The sequence below is a fragment of the Rutilus rutilus genome (assembly GCF_951802725.1).
Source record: "Rutilus rutilus genome assembly, chromosome: 19".
NCBI lineage: Eukaryota > Metazoa > Chordata > Actinopteri > Cypriniformes > Leuciscidae > Rutilus > Rutilus rutilus.
Window position 1 is genome coordinate 17,316,455 of NC_140232.1, and position 21,395 is coordinate 17,337,849.

The 21,395-nt window shown below is 38.1% G+C and overlaps 1 protein-coding gene across 3 annotated transcripts in view; it reads left to right on the top strand.

The window, feature by feature from the left end:
• The window catches only part of mvb12bb (multivesicular body subunit 12Bb), a 56,817-nt gene that overhangs the window by 27,918 nt on the left and 7,504 nt on the right, over positions 1-21,395 (top strand). For all 3 annotated transcript variants that reach the window (XM_084388477.1, XM_084388478.1, XM_084388479.1), the window contains exons 7-9: positions 384-475; positions 19,275-19,333; positions 19,780-19,839. In XM_084388477.1, the coding sequence (XP_084244603.1) occupies positions 384-475; positions 19,275-19,333; positions 19,780-19,839 (211 nt within the window). The remainder of the gene's footprint in view (positions 1-383; positions 476-19,274; positions 19,334-19,779; positions 19,840-21,395) is intronic.

Sequence of the window (21,395 nt, forward strand, 5' to 3'; positions counted from 1 at the left end):
ATTAAGGTGTGGATCACAGTTATATTGTACAGTCCCAGTAAAGTATGCCAGATCTCAGCAGTTTTGATGCATCATTCACAACTTAGCACTTCGTAGACACTTTGAACTGCACGGTGTAAATTGCATTCATGACAGATTTTGCAGCATGTGTTTGCGTTGTTACCTGATTCGCATAATTCCCTCATAATTCCTCAGGCAGCATGTGCAAATAAACAGTTCTATCAGTGAACACTGAAATTCTAGAAAGCAAAAACTTTTCTATATATCACTGTCTGTGATATCTCCTTCTAGAATCTTTACATTGAATACAGTGTTTCATTTGAAATGATATATTCATTATTTCCTGCCTTTGCACATTGTTTAGTTTTGCCTCTCTTTCCTAGACAATTCCCAGAATCTCCGGCCAGTCCAACTAAAAGGAACATCGTCAGGCCAGATTATGAACACCAAATCTACAACATATACACCAAATCAGGTCAGTCCCTCTACAATGTAACTTTTCTTATCTTGAAATTGCAACATTTTGTCAACACTGTTGTGTTGGAGTTAACAGCGTCACTACACAACCTTCCATTGTCTTGAATAAACTTTTGCAACACCCCTAGGACTATTGCTAACGTTTAGGTGAAAATTACACCGTCACACCACGACATGTGCACTTCTATGCGAACATTAGGGGAATGAGATTTGTGTACTTCAGGAAATCCCACTGACCACCACCGTCCTGCAGATCTGTCTTTTAGGTCCAAAATATAACTCTGAGTTCAGACTGTGAAGGCATGCTCATGTGCTTTTTTTCTGGCTGGAGAGAGACACCATGTGGTGAGGATGAGCTTATCTATAGTACAGGGAAAGATATCTTCCTGTACTGAGGTGCATTCAGGTCCAAAAGAAACATTTGGTCACACCTGTGGTGTGAATTCACCAGCCACAGATATTTCGGTAACACCTTTATATATAATGCAGTATTTTTATGCATGAATAATGCCTTGTAATTCACCTTATAATGCATCGTTTGGTCTAATGAATAATTGTAACCACAGTTATAATATATTATAATACTCATGTTAGGCCTTTAGAAAGTAGAATGCATTAAAGCACACGACAAACAGCCAGTCTTGGATGTAACAAGGAATCTGCACATATTATAATGCATTTTAACTTTGGTTTCAATTATTTATGAAAAGATATAATGCATTATAACATACACTATGAATACCTTTATAATCCATTATACAGTAAGGCTTTAAGTAAAGTGTTATCGATATTTCTTATGTGCTGTTTTTGAGTTATACATTTTTTTTTTTTTTTTTATGAAGTGTACAACGGGGCTAAAAGCACACTCTAAGAAAAATGTGCTTTTCACTACTCCCATAGTTTATGATTGCAGATTGTTAAAAAAAAAATAATATTGAACATTGATGGAGCAACAGGTTTTGTGTGAAAATAAATTATAAAAGTGGTTTGTTTAAAAATCTGTTGGCGAGGGGGGCCTTTTACCCCACACAAGGGGTAAAAGGCTCACCAGTGTGGGACAAAAGCCACAACGTCTATCAAAAATCACAGCCAATCAGAACAGCATGTGGGCGGAGTCAAGTGCACAGCACTAGAGAGTAATCTTGACGGCACTCGCAAGAAAATGGATAAGTAGCTACATAATCAAATTCACAAATATTACATTTAAAAAATACATATCCATTTAAAAAATACATAGGCTACTGAGTTACTAAAACAATCTTTGTCAAATAATACACTTGTTTGTTCACAGTTTTAACGTTCTTGTTCACATTTGTTTAATTTCAAGATCTGAGGTGAATTATATCCATTGTTGCTTTTACAGCTACAAAGCTGGAGCACTAAATGATATTCAAAGTCACATGTCACGCTTTTAACATTAAATAAAGCACATAAATAGTACCTGAGATTATCATTGCCACACTTTGTGTTTGTTGTTCCAGCGCGACGTCGCAGAAAAACAGAAACCGTTTCTAAAATAGAATCGTCGCGTGTCGCCGTCGCGCCTGGTTAGGACAAAAACTCTGATTAACATGGAAAAGATACCTTTTATCGCGTGTCGCGGCGTCGCGTCGCGTGTAGTTAGGACACGGTGTTATGGTAAATATTGTGCCTTTACCCCAAATACCATACTTTTACATATTCTTCCGATATTGAAAAACTGTTGCTTTATTTACCTTGAACAAAACTGAAAATCAATAACAAGACCTTTATATGTAGACATCAATGTTATCGATTCTCATTTGCTACATAAATCTACAACATTTAAAAAAAAACGTTTAATATTAGATCAATTTAGCGCAGAATCAACTTTGCGCTGCTGTCTGCGATCTCGTCAAGGATCAGACAAATTTCCACGTGCCTCATCAAAAGCGTTTTTTTAAGGTGCAATTGGTGATTCGCTATAGAAACACTTTTTGTTTCCTTTCAGCCAGTCACGTTCGACGTTACGTCAGAACGACTGACGAATTGGGCTCTCAGGCGAGATCGTCAACTTTTTACGCTCGGAATTAATTATGTTTCGCATTTTCAGGCTCTTTGATTTTAACACAGCCTCAAAAATTTCAGTCAGCCATGTATAGATTTTATGCATAATGTAATTACATGATTACAGGGACGCCGATCATATCAAGGTTTCAGTGGTTAAAATAAGTGACTGACACATTAAACTCTGCCACTTTCCTTTGACGTGGTTAAAGTGACAGCAGATTGACTTGTTCATCTCAAGTGAGGCCAAAGAGAAAGGAAAGGTTCTGTCAGCACGAAGGCTGATGCATTCTGCTTCCATGTCGCCATGGTAATGCCATTTGACTGACAGGCAGACACATGCTCTGCCACCAATCATCACTCTGTCACCACAAGTAGTGTGTTCTATTGATCCTCCTTTAGCAACGTCTCTGTAACCGTCAGTAACTATGTTCACAGACGAGCTCAGCAGCAGTTCAGTATAGTTATTGAGTGGATATTTGGGTATTTTTATTGAATGGAGATAGTAGAGAGGGAATGTGAATCAACATTTCTGCAGCAGCTCTGATGAAGTAGATATTTTAGGCTTATATCTTATACATAAATAAGATAGACATAATAATACATTTGAATATATGTGTGTATATTCAGTGGGGGAAAAAGCAAAGGCAGCTGTGGTTGCCAGAAATCTAAAATATGGTAGCAACATTTTAGGTTTTACAGATTTAATTTAAAGGGTTAGCTCAACCAAAAATGAAAATTCTGTCATTAATTACACACCCTCATGTCGTTCCAAACCGGTAAGACCTTTGTTCATCTTCGGAACACAAATTAAGATATTTTTGATGAAATCAGAGAGCTTTCTGACCCCCATAGACTGCAGAAAGCACTCAGATTTCTTCAAAAATATCTTAATTTGTGATATGAAGATAAACGAATGTCTTATTAATAAATTGACAGATTTTTCATTTTTGGGGGAACTAACCCTTTAAATAAAAACATACTTCATTAACTGATATAATGTTAATATATCAACATAAGTACTAATATCTGTTTTGTACCTTTGTAATACACTGACAACCACCAAAAACAGGTGGTATCAAGACCATCATGGTAACACACATGACACTAAAATAATGCAAAAAAACATTAATTTAACAACATTAGATGTAATATAAAACCCTAATGTAGCCTACATAAAAACTGAGGAGAAACATAGTTACTTCAACGAAAATACATCACTTGTATGTGTCACGCAGGGAATTCTGGAAATGTCAATATACGTTTTACAAATTACGTTTTACTTTTAAAAACTGTAAATTTAACAGTATTTAACTCAAAATGTTCATTTAATGTAAGGTTAGATCTATTACATTTATTTATCATATATAGTAAGGAAATTTACTGTTGTTTTACCATTGAATTTTTTTACAGTTTTTATTGTTAAAATCATGATCATGATTACAGTGTGTGTGTGTGTGTGTGTGTGTGTGTGTGTGTGTGTGTGTGTGTGTGTGTGTGTGTGTGTGTGTGTGTGTGTGTGTGTGTGTGTGTGTGTGTGTGTGTGTGTGTGTGTGTGTGTGTGTGTAAATATGTGTGTATATATTTTTATTTTTATTTATATATATACATATACACAAAAACACACACACACACACACATCTAGTAGTATACAAAATATTATATAATATTTAATTGTAATTATATATTATAAATGTATATATTTTCTATAGAATTATGCATTTTATATATATATATATATGCAATATAATTATGCATTATATTGTTTGATTATATCCACATTATATTATATACATATACACATTATATCCATTAATTGAGTTGACCTGAGGAGCAAATGTGGGGTTTTGAACAGACAGCTGGATTTACCTTAATCGTTGGGGACTCCGCATGCACGCATATGCGCATATATGTATGTGTGTGGATGTTGACAGCTGGCCAGGTTTGAGCTGGGCTAAAACCATGTGTGCTCTTGTCAGGCTCGTAGCACCAGCTCCTTCAGGATTGATGAATTGCCTGCTTTCTTGATTAAACCTTCCGTCACTTCCCAACAAAACACACACATGCAAAAAAAAAAAAAAAAAAAGGACCAGCGCATTAAAGACTATCCCAGCGTAGGAGACTCGACATGTCGGGGAATCTGTCATCGTCAGCCACATTATGTGTGGATTTGAGGTGCAGGTGTTTTGACATTTATTACCAGAGTATTAAAAACTAATTCACATAGATTTGGCAAACTTCATTCACTTGACAGTCCACGCTCATTTTAACAAGTTGGGTCTTTCTAGACTTCTCAACCTCTTACTTTGTTTCACCACCGCCTCTTTGAAGCTGAGCAGATTTTTGGTGTCATTTATTTTTCATTTAGCTTGATGGGTTGAAAGAAATATTTCCTAATTAGCGAAGGAATCAGTGTGAAAAAAAAGAGTCCGTTTGCAACATCTGTGAGGCGACGGATTTGAATATATTCTTTTTTTGGGGAGTATTAATGAAGTCTCAGAAATGAGCGTTGTGTGGTCATATGAGCTGTGACTCTCTAAATGGTAACATCAAATTGATAATGTCTTTTGTAAGTATTATATGTGGTTAGGAGCTTGACTTTTGCCCCTTTTTTATTTTCATCCATGTCTATAAAAAACACTCATAATAAAATATTCACAGATATCCAATATCCTCTAGTTAACTTGCATTAACATATCTATTACATTAATCAAAAAAGTATGACAATGCCCTTTATTAAATATAATATAGAGTGCCAATCAGTTATTCTTTAGTGCATTAAAGGAAGATCAATTAAGAGGTGATTGGAGAGAGAGATGAAAATACAGAGATGTTTCAGTATTACCTTTGCAAAATATCAGAGCAAATGACAATGATTTTTTGATTTTCCGGAACTGATATTATTCCCCTTATTAAAGTATGTGCATCTGCTTTTAATTTGCTCCAAATAATTGGAAAATGCAACAGAGCTTTCCAATTAAAGCGCCACTTTACGCACTTTAATAATACCCCCATAATATTAGAGCTTATGAAATGACAGGTGAGCTGGTGTATGAATAAAACATAAAGGCTCGTAATAAGAGACAGGAAAAAAATGGCAGACAGTTGTTGGCTTTTTTTTTTTAAATGCTTGACTTAATTTGCATATATTAATCTCTTCTTTTCAGCCTTATCGAATAGTCGTGCGTATTTGAAGTTAAAATAGTGATGACAGGCCGGGGTACGCTTCATTTTTCCACGGATTTATTGCTCCTATAATTCAGGATCTTTAATAAGCCAATATGACTGATCCTCCGAGTTCTGTGGAATTTCGTTAATTGTTCCAGATGGTGCTCACTGATTATGCAAAATGACTTCTCTTTTTCCCCACTTTTTTTTTTTTTTTTAACCATCTCCGACCACACTGTTTTTTTGATTGACTAACACAGAGAAAAAAGATTATTTTTGGGCCAGCACTTTCATTAGGAATCCTCTCATCAGGTTTCAAACAAAAGTTCCATCTTATCTCCGGGTGCAGACTGCGCCGTTGACTAGCACTCCAGCTAGCGCTTGGCAGTCGAGGAGGATCCCGTAGGCTTTTAATCGTGACTCTAATCTCGTGTAGCCCAGCAGCTCTCTAGACCCGTGTGGCCATATTTTACAATACCAAAACACTTTAGGCTGAAGGATTAGAGAACACGCACTCGGGCTAGCGACACAAAAACTCATCTGCTAAGTGCGGCTGCTCCATGGCTGGATGGCTAGCCTTGAGGAGCTAGTTGATTAAAACCCCCCAAAGCTAGGCCACCATTTTTCTGCTCCTCCTCTCTCATAGCTGAGGGCCCATTGAAAGTTCACCTTGATTCTGTTTAGCATCAGCTAAATTGCCCTAAATGAATTGTGTATGGATATTTGATGGGTGGTGGTGGGGGGACTAGGAGGGGGATAGACATAGACCAGATTTACAGCTGTGTTTTACTTTCGATGGGTACACGATTTAAGCCGTGCAATTTCGGGGCAATAAAACCGTTCTGAAAGGGAGCCAAGGACTTCAGGTTGGCGACAGGGCATGAAAGACTGCATACAGCTTCTTTTCCAAAAAAGCCATTAATGATTTATTCTCGTGGACTACGTAGAGGGAGCCTGAGGAAAATGTAGAGTCGGTTTACAACTTGCTTGGCTTGCGTGCATGATAGCGTATACCACTAAACCTGTGACTGATGGTGCTTCCAAATGTTTGTTTCTGGATTAATCCAGATTTAAGAATCTTTACTCTCAGTCTTCCTTCAGGGGGAGACCAAGGGTCTTCGACATTAGAATTAGAATAATTATTGTCAGAGTAAAGTACATTTTAGTTTTACCCTATTCATTTTAATTCCGTAGTGTCAATAGCCACTTTCACACAGCAATCCTGGTAAATTACCATAAAATTGCCAGAACGTCTTTACCGGTAAATTCAAAAATGTGCTGTTCACACAAGCAACAGCGTTCTGAAACTCTGTGATGGTGTCATTAACCGGAAGTTCAGGCCTTTTTCCCGAAGAAGGCTAGTTATTTTATCATACCTGACAGTATCGCTAACTGCTGTTGACGAGGAGAAGCGCTTTAGTTTTGGTATTACTCCAATTTGAAGACATTTCAACATGTCTCCTGCATCATAATTTTATGAATGGCTTAGAGCCGTTGCTCTTTCAACGGCTTCTGATTGGCCCAAATCACTTCTTGCTTCAGCGCATTCTGACCTCGTATGTGCACAATACCGGTAATCTTCATTCCACGTTCAAACAGCGCATATACCGGTAATTAACTGGTAATGTTACAACTTTGATTACTGGTAAATTGCCGGAACCAATTTACCGGTGTATTTGAAAAGGTCCGGTTCACACATGGTCTGTTAATTTACCGGTAATTTACCAGTAAAGACTGTATGTGTGAAAGGGGCTAATGAAACATGAAACATAATGAAAACCTTTTAGGTTTACTTGGCTGAAGTTTTCATCCATCCATCCATACATCTAACAATAATTGACAGAGTACTGCTGCTGTTGGGCAGGTACACGAGACTCTAATGTGATATTTATTTATTTAGCATTAACATACAATTAGCATTACAATTAATATCCCATTAATATCCCCTTTCTTATCATTACCAGTGGAGAAATATTTAGTCTTTTACTTTTCTATTCATGCTAAAAATATAAATGTGCTCTTCTATTATTTTCTAAATATGTCTGTAAGTTTCTTGGAGATTTAAGTCAATTGTAAGACTAATGAGAACCACGTGCCTGTGGGCCTAATCACAGTCCGGGGTATCATTTCTCAGCCGTCCATCTCCCAGCCCAGAATAAGAACTGTTCCTTCATTAGTCTCCAGCCTATCAAACATGGCCGTCCTCAATAGATGGGCCTGTCTAGCCTTCCCATTGCCCTCATGTTCAGCAGTCTTTGTTATCGCACATCTAATTAGAACTTGATAAAAATATTTCCCTCGAAATCCAGCCATTAAATATAGGTTAAGGAGATTTATGATCAAATATGCTCTTAAAGATCTTTTAATGGGTCTGTGGACTCGTTAAGTTGGTTATTAACGAGCCCCTAATACATAGTGCGATTTAAACTCTCAATGAGATTCCGGGGAATGGAGCCATTTCTGATAAGGGGGAAGTGGGCCCCCCAAAGGCTGTTTTGAAAGTGTGCTGCCTGCTTTGTCTCTAAATATATTAAGAGACTCATCTACAGCTGTATGAAGAGTTTCTTTTCTAAAACACTGACCAAATTCCCACACCCATGTTCACAAAAATAAATGCTTATAGACAGCATGCTATTGTATGTGTTGTCAAAATTGTTGTATGTATTTATTTATTTATTTATTTAATTTTCTATTTTTCTAGATTATATTTTTTGGGGGGGAGAGTCATAACACATGATATTTTACAATCTAAACCAACTCTGACTGAGTAAAACGGTTTTTAAAATATTAACAGAGTTGACCTTGACAGTCATGAGGCTCTCTAGGGGTCTTCTCTAGAATTTCCAGTTTTGTTTTTGTTTTTTGTTTTGTTTTGTTTTGTTTTGTTTTGTTTTGTTTTGTTTTGTTTTGTTTTGTTTTGTTTTGTTTTGTTTTATGTTATGTTATGTTATGTTATGTTATGTTTTTTGTTTTGTTTTGTTTTGTTATGTTATGTTATGTTTTGTTTTGTTTTGCTTCATGTTGTTTTTGGTATTTTGTTTGTTTTTGATTTTGTTTTTGATGTTTTATTTGTTCTTGGTTTTGCTTCTGTTTGCTTTGTTTCTTTTTGCTTTTTTTTTTTTTAGTATTATTATTATTTTTATTTACTATATCAGTGGTCTATGCTCCATGCACTTTATAGTTCCTGAAATGGACATCTAGCCATCTAAAGTCAATCAGGCTATTGCATCATAACCACGATTGGCTACTTCATTCAGGGCTCAGTGTTGTAGCTGCACTGTTTGTTAGGCCAAACTGCAGCTGTCAAACCTTATGCACATACTCTCATCTCTCAATGACACAACTAAGCTACAGTGTCTACTGAGCCTCATGTCACGGCGAACGTAATGCTACGATGCTTAGCATAATTAATGAGGAATGGCGGTGCGGCATTGGTAGATTGGTTTAAAGAGATGATGAATGGTCCGATGGCTGCACCAGTGGCTGCCAACGAGGCCTCTCATGCTGTCATCCCTCCTGCCTGAGTCCTGGCACACATCATTACTCACCAGGCCGAGGTGCCACTTTACATCGCCCTGCAGCCGCCAACATGGAAAACTTAATAACACTCCCCAGCTTTGAGGGGATCTATTGGGGCTCCATGCCAGTGATTGTCTACTGTAGAGTGCTAGTGCAACTTAAGTAGAGGTATGGGATGCTAGCTCAGCTCAAAATAGCTCTCACGCTGACTGTAGCCCACAAATACGGGCACTGACCCTATTGCGTGACCCTAACACCACTTTCTTGCCTTAATTTGCTTCTCTTTCTTTTATGGTTCAACATCCCTTTCCAAGAACGCCCTACCTCCTGCTTCAGCATGGTGAGTTAGCATACCCACAGAACCGCTAATTAAGAGGGGATTTGATGTAATTGTGCCTTCTGCTGCGGCCCATCCGGCACACGCAATTTAGCGGCGGGTCCATTGCCAGCTCTGCCCCTCATGCATGCTCTGGAGAGGCCGAGCTCATTTGCTCAGAGTCTCAAAACAACTTCAGATCACTGTGCTAGAATTACAGCACCACTAGACCTCTCACATGCCAGAGCTAGTACTAATCTCTCTAGTACAATAGACTAATCTATAGATCACTTGGTCCAAATCAGTTCAATTCCTACCCCCGCATTTATATATAAAATGTTTATTATTATTATATTTTACATTTTATGTTTTGAGTTGTATTTTATTACATTTTTTATTGTCTGTTTTTTTTTTTTTTTTTTTTTTACTTCAGTGTCTTATTCTGTTTATTGTAATTTGTTTTATTGTGTTTTTATTTTTATGTGTATTTTATTTTATTGTTTTTATGTTATTTCTTGTGTTTTGTTTTGTTTTTATTTTGTGTTTTTTAATATTGCTTTTATTTTATATTGCTTCATTTTTATTTACTCAGTTATTGTATTTATTTTTAATACTTACTCTTTGAAGACAATTTATTCTGAGATAAAAGCTTAGAAAAATGCATGGTAGCACTTTAGTTTAGGGTTAATTCTCACTATTAACTAGTTGCTAATTAGCATGCATATATTACTAGGATATTGGCTGTTTATTAGTACTTAGAAATCACATATTAATGCCTTATTCTGCATGACCATATTCTATATCCCTAAATATAACACCTAAACATAACAACTACTTTACTAACTATTAATAAGCAGTAATCAGGAGTTTACTGAGGCAAAAGTCTTAGTTAATAGTTAGTTAATAGTGAGAATTGGACCATTATCTAAAGTGTGACCAAATGTTTCCAGGTGCAACAACAATAATTAGTAAATTAGGACAGAGAGTGTTCATACTAACTGTGAACAGTACTGTCGTTTACTTGAACCATACTCCAGACCACCTTTTCAAATGGACTGAGTTGCTTAGAAACCATATGAACTGGACACCAATACCTTGTAAGCATCATATGAAAGCATACTTTAGTATTTAGTATTTCTCTCTGTGTAAATGTGCATTCTTTATCATTACATGGAGGAATAAAAAACATTATTAGAGATTATTTTTATCTAAAGCTAATGTTTCTTTACCTTCTTTATGGAATGGAACAGGTGATAGGTGCTGGGACTGCATTACGTTACAGTATTTCTGAGCTATGTGCTTATTGCCAGGATTCAGTTGGAGCATTTGGCTCTTCTTTCACTCTGGAAGACAGATAGATCAGTGCCCAGTGGGTGATGCCTGCTGGCACCCTCTACCAGATTTCAAGGGCCACTTGTCACCCAGATGGAAAAATAACAATTCTCTTCTAAATAAACTTAATAAATCTCCCCCCTGCCCCCTTATCTCTCTAATCTCCCTCTCTCGCTCTTTCACTTTTTGTGCACTTCACCCAAAAACTTAAACCCAACAATTTACTCCACCTCATGGCGTTTCAAACCTGTAGAACTTTCCGTCCATTACGAAAGGTGAATTTTTAAGAATCTCCTGGCGACTCTTTTCTTTTTAATCAAAATTATTGTTAAGTTTAACTCAGTGATTTAATCGCATCTGTGAACAGCCCAATGGTGTGGAAGATTTTTCCAGTTTCTCACACAAAGCTATTAAAAGACATATATAGGATTATAGTGTCCTATGTGAAGCCTCTGGCCCTGTTTGTTGTAATGGCATGGAAAACAGCAACCAGTATGTTTATCCAAAATGTGAAAGAAACTCAAATGGGTTTGGAACAACTTGAGGGCGAGCATATAATGACAGATTTTTAGTTTTTGTCCAAACTAGTACATTAAAATGTTGTGTTGCCGTATTTCTCAGAATGGCTCGTAAAAAAATCTCATACAGTCTTACAACAAAAGAATAGCTCATGTGGTTGTACTTGTTTATAAGATCTCTGTCTTACTTACATTTCATTTGGGTTTTCTGTTCGGCAAGTTCAGGCACCATGTTGCTCTAAAGCAAAATATTGATTCTTCTCACTTCAATCATGCATTAGTACAATGCACAGTGATACAAAGTCAAGATGGAAAATGAATAAATGAAGAAAATCAGACAAAAAGAGGAGGAATGGCAAGGGCCACGACAGAGTCATTAAAAGGTGCTGAAAATAGCAGCGAGCCATCATCTGTTCTCACGGGTCAGGAGCGCTGACACTTCCAAAACTCCTCCTGTCAGGGCAGGGGGCCATTTGTATTCTCTCTCATTAGGCAATTTGACTAATGACCAGGCTGGGCTTTGGAGGGGCTCGGGCAGACCTCCTCGCCCAGGCTCTGGCTTCACCAGGCAGCAGCCTCTATTGGAACGGCACAGATGGCAAACCCAGGCGACAAAATAAACGACAATATGTCTCTAAGATGTCTTTAGGCAGCGGGCACAATTTTTCTTTAAAAGCAAGAAGGAATGTCTGCTTGATGGGAGAGCTGTTGGGATATCCAAAGGGTTAAAGCGTCCCATCTTAGCCCTGGTCCTTATCCCGTGTATCACTGTGTCTAATCTGCAGTTCACACCCACTGGGTATCCCTCCCTTTCTATCAACTTCTCCAGTTTTCACATCCACTTGCACTATTGTCCTTTATGCATGACCTGCTGCTGCAGTGAGTCAGACTTGCAGTCGGCTGTTGCTCTCCTGTGGTTTGGCTGGATGTTGTCAGTGTGAGCTGTGGGTGTGAGGAGATTAAATGCATGTTATGGGGTGAAAAGGTAAGGTTAGGGGAAGGACTGAATAGTTGAATGGATAGAGCATTAATTACTTTACAGAGCCTGAATGTAGGGAAAATAATGATGTTTTGCATGTTACATTTAAACCCAAAACCTGTACAACACAGAATACAAAATATACATAATTCCTCACCCAGGATACATAATACAAAAATAAATATATAAATATAGCTATATATTGATAATAATAACTTTTTGTCAAATGTTTAAATATAACAGTGCATGGCAAGGGAAAGTCTATATTAATGTAATATAATGTACACATATAATACTAAAATAAAACTAATACTACTAATAAAAAAGTGTATTGTTGTTCTTGTTGTTGTTAATATGTATTATAATCTATAGTATTTTGTATTATTTTATTTTCACCAATACGTGTTAACTGTGAGCATTAATAATACATTTGTATATTATAGTATATAAATTAATTGTAAAATATTATTACAATTTAAAATAACTATTTTCTGTTTTAATTTAATTTAAAATGTAATTTATTCATGTGATGGCAAAGCTGAATTTTCAGCAGCTAATACTCCAGTCTTCAGTGTCACCTGATCCTTCAGCAGCTTCTTGTTCCCTTTCTTTGGAATTGGGGTTACATACGTAACCCTAGATGTTCCCTTTCGAGACTAAAAGAAAGGAAAAATAATGAAAAGGGGGCATGCTTAAACAGCGTCCCTGCTCAATCACTCTCTTTTTTTCAGCACCCAGATCTGTGTGTGACTTGATTCGCTTCCTCAGAAGGAGAGCTAGCTTTAGCTACACTCGCCTTTTTCTCTTCTCCCCAGGAATTTGTTCCTGGAAAGGGCACAGACGATCTAAGGAGCTGAAAAAAATGAAAAAGTGGGCTGAGAGCTTGGGCCTTAGCCCTGCTCAAACATCCTCCACTTCTTCATCACACCAACAGCGCCCATATATGTGAATGACTTTCTCCTATTGCGCCTTTGTCCCCGGAGAAAGGTAATTCGCTAAATTTCTTTCCACCCAAGGCATCCACCGATTACCCTGCTCGCTCAGCGCCTCTAGATTCAAATAACTCGAAGCTGAATGGACCATGTAGGCAGAGTATGGATGTCTCCACACAGCTGACAACATGCTGTGCAGGTCTGGGAGAAGGGGAAGGCTCACTGGAGCTGCACACTTATGAGTCCGGAGATATCGTTCATCTAAGACCCTGTTTACAACTGGTATTGAGATGCATTTTGGTTGATCAGATCACAAGTCAACGATACTAAATACAGGTGTAAACGGGGTCTAAAACATTTTGAGCTTGTCCCCTTTCAACTTTCAGAGGTAGGCGAAAACACATTAGACCGGATTGCTTTCAATGTAGACACTCATGTGGTTGAATGTGTTCGAGCAGCCTACTCTCCGCTTACTGACTTAATTCATTAACATTATAGGAAGCTTGCTAGCCAGGATTTAAACTTTGTTGGCTGGAGACCCAAGTTTAGTTTGAACCAGGTACAATGTTCTCTCACCATTCCTGATTTCTAACACGCATTCACAGTGTTCGGTGTGGTCTTGAGGCTATCAGAGCAGAATTGAAAGCTAATGCTTTCCGTATGTTGTCTCCAGGCACGTTCATATGTAAACTGCGTGGGTTTATTTTGTCCATTAGAATGAAAGATCTGAAAAAAACATACATTTACTCGCCCATCGACCCTCCCCTCAAAGAAATCATGACAGAACTGTCTGAAAGTGGACAAAAGAGACATATTAGGTGTAAACGGGAAAGTGCCTCCCTCGTCTACTTGTGATCCAATCGACCAAAACGATACAGGGCCTAAATGACCTTCCGCAGTTTCGCACTTCGAGCCGGACCAGTTTAAACTCAGTCTGGCTGTAGCACGACTCATAAGTTTTACCAGCTCACCGTATTCAGCGGTTTACTGAGTTGAGCAAGAAACAGATCTATTAAATATATCCATTTCTACTGACACCACATCTATTATATCAGAATCACAGACAAGCAATGAGTCCTCACTTTCCACGGAAGAAACCGCTGAGAGGGCTTTCGCTTCTGGCACAAAGTCAATGGAGCCAGCAGGAGAGGAGAGGGGAACTCCCTCTACAAGTTCTGCATGAGATTCCCTTGATCGTAGCCTCAGCAAACGTGGAGCTAGAGCCGTTGGGCTCTTCACTGCAAACGCGGGCACAGAGGAACACAGCGCTTGAGTTGTCTTCTTGCCATTATTCTGGTTACCTTCTAACCTTTCTTCACACACTGCTATCTTCACACAGCACTCAAACAAGCGGCTTACTGAAGACAAAGAAGCTGATGATGTGTTGTCAGGCACCCTTCTTATACACTGAGGCGCACCTTGCGACATCATCGCACTGCATCGACCATTGTATGGTGTGTTTCTACACGTGCCTGAGACACTGGGTTCCATAAAGGGCACGTCCCCATAGCATCAGCAGCTGACGCAAACTAAGATGGCGGCGCCCATCGCGCATATAGCTCAACTAACGCGATCGTTATAAAGGTGTTTAAACAACAAAACACTTCCCCTTGCATATATTTGACAATCGGAATATCAGATATTCCATGCCATATCTAACAAATTTGTGAATATTTTGAATAAAAAAGGAAAAATGACATAAAAGCAGATCATCATTCATTCAGTTGTTGCTGCGGTGCGTCACGTGACAAGCAATGACGCGTCACCATGGAAACCATAAAGTGACACATTCTAAATAACAGTCGCCTTGAAAAACTCACGCTGGGGGGTCTGCTAGAATATTTTAAACTTACGTGTGAAAGGGTTAAACAAAAAAATCTTACTGACCCTAAACTTTTAAAAACTAGTGTACAAATTGTAGTTGGGTTAGGTTTTCCACTCCCCATCAGACTTGTTATTTCGCCATATATCATTTCAAACTTACTGAATTTCTCTTTCTCACCTTTCGCGAACCCACGCCACCCCCACCCTCATCCTCTGGGGAAGAAATTATTTTTTTGTTTCATGAACTGTGCTGTACTGGCTGACCGAGTCCTCCATCTGTCAGTCTTTTAGCATTAGCCTACGTATAAATCTGATGTGTGTGCGAGTCGGTGTGGCGAGCGTGGCTGGCGGAAGTCCTATGTGAGAGTGCATCCAACAATGGAAGTGTGAAGGATTAGAGCTCATAGCAGCATGTAAGGGAAGTCTTCTCTGCCTGCAGCAACCATCCGTCAGGGTTCGGGGGCTGTGGGGATGACAATGCCGAAATTTTTCACAACACCTGACACTGCTATTAATAAGGCAATGATCCTCATAGCCACACTCATACTCACTTCAGCACTCCCTCATCATTCACTCACTCTAACCGATCCCAGTGCTGAACGCACCACTCTAATCAGCAATGAATGAAATGATGGTACCTGTGGACCAGGTCTAATCGCATATCAAGTATTGGCAGACTGAAAATCCCTATTGTAGTATTTGTTTTGAATAAACAGATATCATGCATCATTGAACTGCACATCTGTGTCCATCAACCTTGTGAAGATCAATGAGCTCTTTTCGACCTGCACAAGGTGTTTTGGTCACAGCTAGTAGAGCATTGTGCTTGTAATGGGGGCAAATCCAAGGTCATGGGTTTGATTGCTGTTGTACCTACTGGAAATTAAATGAAGTGGCTAGATGGGCAAGTTAATTGTTTTAAATGCTTTACTTGGAGCACAAAGACCCAAAGTTCCATAATGTGATCTCACCCGACACTTTGCATTTATAGGTGTATATTTCCTGAACACTGGCATTTTGGTGGTTTAGTACCTACAGACATTTCAAGCTGCTTCTATAATCTCAGTTATGCTCTTCCAGAAGAGAGTACATATCAGGCTGCCTGTGGTCTAACCTACTTGAGTAGAATCTGCCAGGCACCATACTTCACCTTTACGACTTCAGTCCAGTCTGGACAAACATTACCTTAACACTCCTCCCCAACATGACCCCAAACTCACATCCATTTTTCTTTCCTCACAATCGCCCCCCAAATCTTACCATCAGGCCATGAGCGTGTGCAAAAAGCGTGTGCATTTATGTGTGTATTAGTGTGGGACACCCAGTATGAATGGCGGGCGAATACTAAGTGCGATCTGATTGAAACCGCAATGCTTGAACAATAAAAGGGAATGCTCCGGCCTTCAAGTCCCACCTTCATTCATCCGACGCATTCTCGTTTCATCAAAGCCTTCCTAGCGCCTATATGTTGATTCAAATGCAGTCCCCGCCAGCCTTGCTCTCTCCCCCCACGCTGTTGTTCAGTGATGCTTTAGCACATGTTTATTCACTTGTTTTTATGGACCGAAACAAGTCGTTATCATCCTCCTTTCAATTACCCGAGCCCTGCTGGTAAAATGACCTCTTGAAGCGTTTTGTTGTTCAATAGTCCATTCTAAAGCTGAGTGATACATTCCCAGAGGCCTGTCTAATGGCCGTAAAGGTAGTATCCAAAACTATGTTAAAAATATATCCATAAGGGAAGCCCGAAGGGGCTATTTGAGTAGGTCGTTGATGGCTGTGGTGAAGTAATTTAACCTTGTATATCATTCTCTTGATTTTAGAGCTTGTATGATAAGTCAGAATGAGTCGGGCCCTCCTTTAGCTTTAAGGTTTTAGGTTTCTTAGGGTGAGATGTATGGTTGGCAGTGTATATATATATATATATATATATATATATATATACATACATACATACACTGTGTCTATTAAGTAGAATCTAGTTTAAAACACAGTAAAATTTCCAGATGTAACAAATTAAAAGTGTAAAATATTTTTTTGCAGCTAAAGTGTGTGTGTATGTGTGCGCGCGTGTGCGTGTGTGTGTGGTAATGCAAGGATGGCAATATACAAAATCCTATTTCAAAATCCCATATGTTTTTGACATTTTTTGGTTTATCACATGACTTTGATTTTGTGGACGAACTTTATTCATATTCCAATAAGTAGTGTAATTGTTTTGTTATTTTGTAAATAATAAATAAATAATGCCAAACTACTTATCCTTACTGATCCAACTGATATTAGTACCCAGCCCCCACCCCCCACCCAAAAAAATATATTATGAAAAAAACGATTTAATTTTATTATGAAACGTGCCCATCATAGAAGAGATGTATTTAAATAATTGTATGTATGAACCACATTTTATTTATATTTTCGAATAAATGACTACAAAAAAAAAAAGCATCACATCATTACCCAAATACAAATAGTTTGTGAATTATGCAGTGCCAACCTTTGCCAGGGTGGACTGAGCTCATGATTGGGGGACTTTGTCGTCATTTATAACATGTTCACCTTTTCCCCAAGACATCCTACGTGTGTTCAGATATTTATTAAGAAAAATGGACAAATTGTGGAAAAGTTGGGGACAAAGAAGCATTCAGCTTTTGCCAAAGTAATGAAACCGTATGACAGTTTAAGATATTCTTCCTGCCTTTAGTAAATGTTACACTGTCGACCTCCAGGTAACTTATGAGAAGAAGTCCTCTGGTTTCCTCCTTCCATGCCAGCAGATCCCATGTGCTGTTGTAAATATATAGCGCTGCTGTTAGTTGCCATACTCAATATGTTTTCCATGAGCAAACTCAGGCACTTTCCAATTTTTTTTTTGAGGGGATGGACATTTTCTTCAGTTCAGTCAATGGGAGCTATTGTGCGCTCGTGTCACCCTGTGTTAATTTGGGCTCTAATGTATTTGATAAACAAAGGGGCGCTCTTTAGCCTGACAGTCGTGACACCCTGATTCTTGCGTGGGCGCCGTGTGGCGCAGGGTTACGCCGTTAATAACCCACTGGCAGCCATCAAAGGCGCTTTAACCATGATCATTATGATAAAGGGCATACACTTAATTACAGGCCTGCTTAATTATAGCTCTGTTGAAGCTCGTTTGTTTGGTAGAATGCTAATTATACCACCGCACTCTTGGCAAGTCCTCTTTCAATCCACCTCTCTCTTTCTTTCCCGCTCTCGCTTTCTCTCCGAGAGCCGAACACTCTGGCTCATTTTCATGCAAATTGATATCCGGCGAATGTTTTGTCTCTCTCTTTCCCCTTTTTCTTTCGACGTGTGCGAGTGGGGCTTTGTTTTTGGAGTCGAACGTCTCCCTGACAAGACAGGATCAGGAATAATCAAGAGTAATTAACAGGGAAAGAGGGAGGAGAGCGAATGGGGGGGGGGATACAGTGGAGGATAAAAAAGGCTTTCATCTCGCTTTGTCTGAGCGAGTTTCCGAGGGGATTCGGGAACTTTCCGTCTTCTGCTATTTGCGGCCATTAGATTAAGTCAAATGCATTTTCAGAACATAGAAAACAGTACAGAATATTGCAGATGTTTGTTTGGAATATTACTTGTTTGGTTTTATTTTTATTATCATTATTATTATTTTGAATTTTATTACAGTGCTCTCTTAATTTGTCCATAGTGGAGTTGTCAAGTCATTTTTGTACAATGAACGTTACCCAGACAGCAACGTGGTGTCGGCCCAGATCTGGCCCACATCTGGTACACTTGGATTCCACATGGTCCAGATGTGGACCGGATCTGGGCCGACACTATATTGCTGTCTGGGTAAAATGTGTATTTGACCGTTGTCCCTTGCAAACAATTTCCTGCACTCTACTAGTTTCATGTCTCTTCAATCTTTTTCTTCTCTGATAAAATAATAAGCTGTTTGGCTGGTCATAGCTGGTCTTCCAGCCTGGTCATTTCTGGTTTAGCAGGCTGGTTTGGTACGGCTGGTCAGGCTGGGAGACCATCTTAAACCAGCCAACCAGCTTAGGCTGGTTTTAGCTGAGTTTTGTTCTGCAGGGATGTCTAGTTATTTTAGTTTTTGGTGTAATAAGCTGCAGTTGTCCAGTCCAGGTTTGGTTTTTCAGTAATAACCACTTCATTATCACTTATATATTGTTCTCTCTTTCCAGCTATGGATGATATACCCTTTATGATCTCCAAAAAATCTACCTCCACAACCAGAGATGAAGTAAGTTTTTTTTTTAAAGGAAAATAATAATCATAGTTTTTCAAACAAATTTCCAAAACCCTTCCCCTGACTTTCATTGGTTGGACAGAGACAGATAGGTTGAGCTTCAGTGGTTGAGCCAGTCTTGCGATGTTGGGCTGATCCCGATGCTCAAACAAATCTGTCGCTGTGCTACTTATGCAATCAAACTTTTGCTAGACCCCCCCATCCCACCCAGATGCTGCCCAACCCTGTAACGGATCTGCAGCTGATGAATACGCGCAGACAGACAGAGCTGGCTCACGGAGGGCCATTTGGCCCCTGTCACAAGTGCTCTGCTCTTATTGTCAGAGAGAGAATGAGAGCGAGAGGATTAAAGATCTTAATCATGCTTACTTAACCATGAGCGCCACGGTAATGTTTCCCCTCTCTGTTTTCATATGTTCTTTTTTATTTATTTTTTTCAGAAAGAGCCAGTCCATTTCTTGAGCATTGCCATCAAATCACCACAAGAGATTGAGGAGGAAGTAAGTTTAAATATGCTTAGGTGCCCTGAGAGTATGGCTAACATACTGTACATGCGCACATTGTTTTCTATTGTATTACATTTGTGTTGTAACGCTTTTCTGTATGTGCTCTCAGTCATTGCAGACATACTAAGCAGACAAGATTTTTGACGATACAGTGATATTTAGAAATATTTTTATTATTACTATCACATTTTAGGTAGTATGTGGTGTGAGTCAGCTTAAAAAATGATAAATGATAAATATTATTAGTAATTAGTTACATTTTTAAATGAATATATTTAGGTAATTTTACTTTGGATTTCCTGTTGATGTGGTGTAAGTGAGCTCTAAAAATCGCATGATAATTTTGAGAGCGTATAGGCAGCTGCAATGAAGTGACAAATAAGTATTATTATTATTATTGTAAAAAAATTGAGTAATATTAATGAATATAGTTACAGCAATAATGCCATAAGAATGTAGTGCAAGGAGGCAGTAGTGCAAGTCAGTTTATAGACAGTTCAAAGAAAATGAACTTGGTGATACGCAAGACTGATAATGGCTTTCATTTCATTACAAGTCATTACAGAATATCTAGAATAAATTATGTGAAAACAACAGGATTTTGTTTTAAAATGGCAGTTTCTCTTTGTTTAGTTATACATATTTACTATCGCATTGACCCCCCCTCCCCATCAACACTTTCCATGGCGAAGCAGGCTGTGATTAGAAGCAGCAGACCCACACGAGGAGGGGGGATTCATTAATTACAGCAGATGAAGTAAAGCAGAGATAGTGTAACAGCACTGGGTTTAGTGAGGTGCGCGACAGCACAAGATTAATGGAGAAGCGAGGGCTGACGGCGACTGCCCTGATAATTAGAATCAGTGTGAGAGCATCCACAGCTATTGTTCTTCAACCGCATCTTCGACCTGGAACGCAGTTTCCCTGCCATCCTGTCAAAAATGCAAGCCGGGATGCTCTTGCTCTGAATCAGTCACTGTTGGTCGAATATTGCTTGTGTATGACCCTGTGACATAACAAATTAAAATTAAATTAAAATAAATAAAAAAATCGGAAATATATTATTATTATTATTATTATTTTTATTATTGTTCTTACACAGTTATATATAACATTTTATGCTCATGCTTAAATGCATATATATATATATATATATATATATATATATATATATATATATATATATATATATATATATATATAATTTATAATTTTACATTTATAATTTTTGTAGCTGACTTACCAAAGAAGAAATCAATAGGAGAATGACCTAAAAATGTAATATATACACACATACATACACACAAATGTATATATTTTATACTATATATATATATATATATATATATATATATAGAATACTATACATTTGTGTGTATGTATGTGTGTATATATTACATTTTAAGTAATTATCCTATTGATTTCTTCTTTGGTATGTGGTGTAAGTCAGCTTCAAAAATTATAAATTATAAATATTATCAGTAATTATTATTACATGTTTAAATGAAATATTTTGGTAATGTTCCTATTGATTTCCTGTTGATGTATAA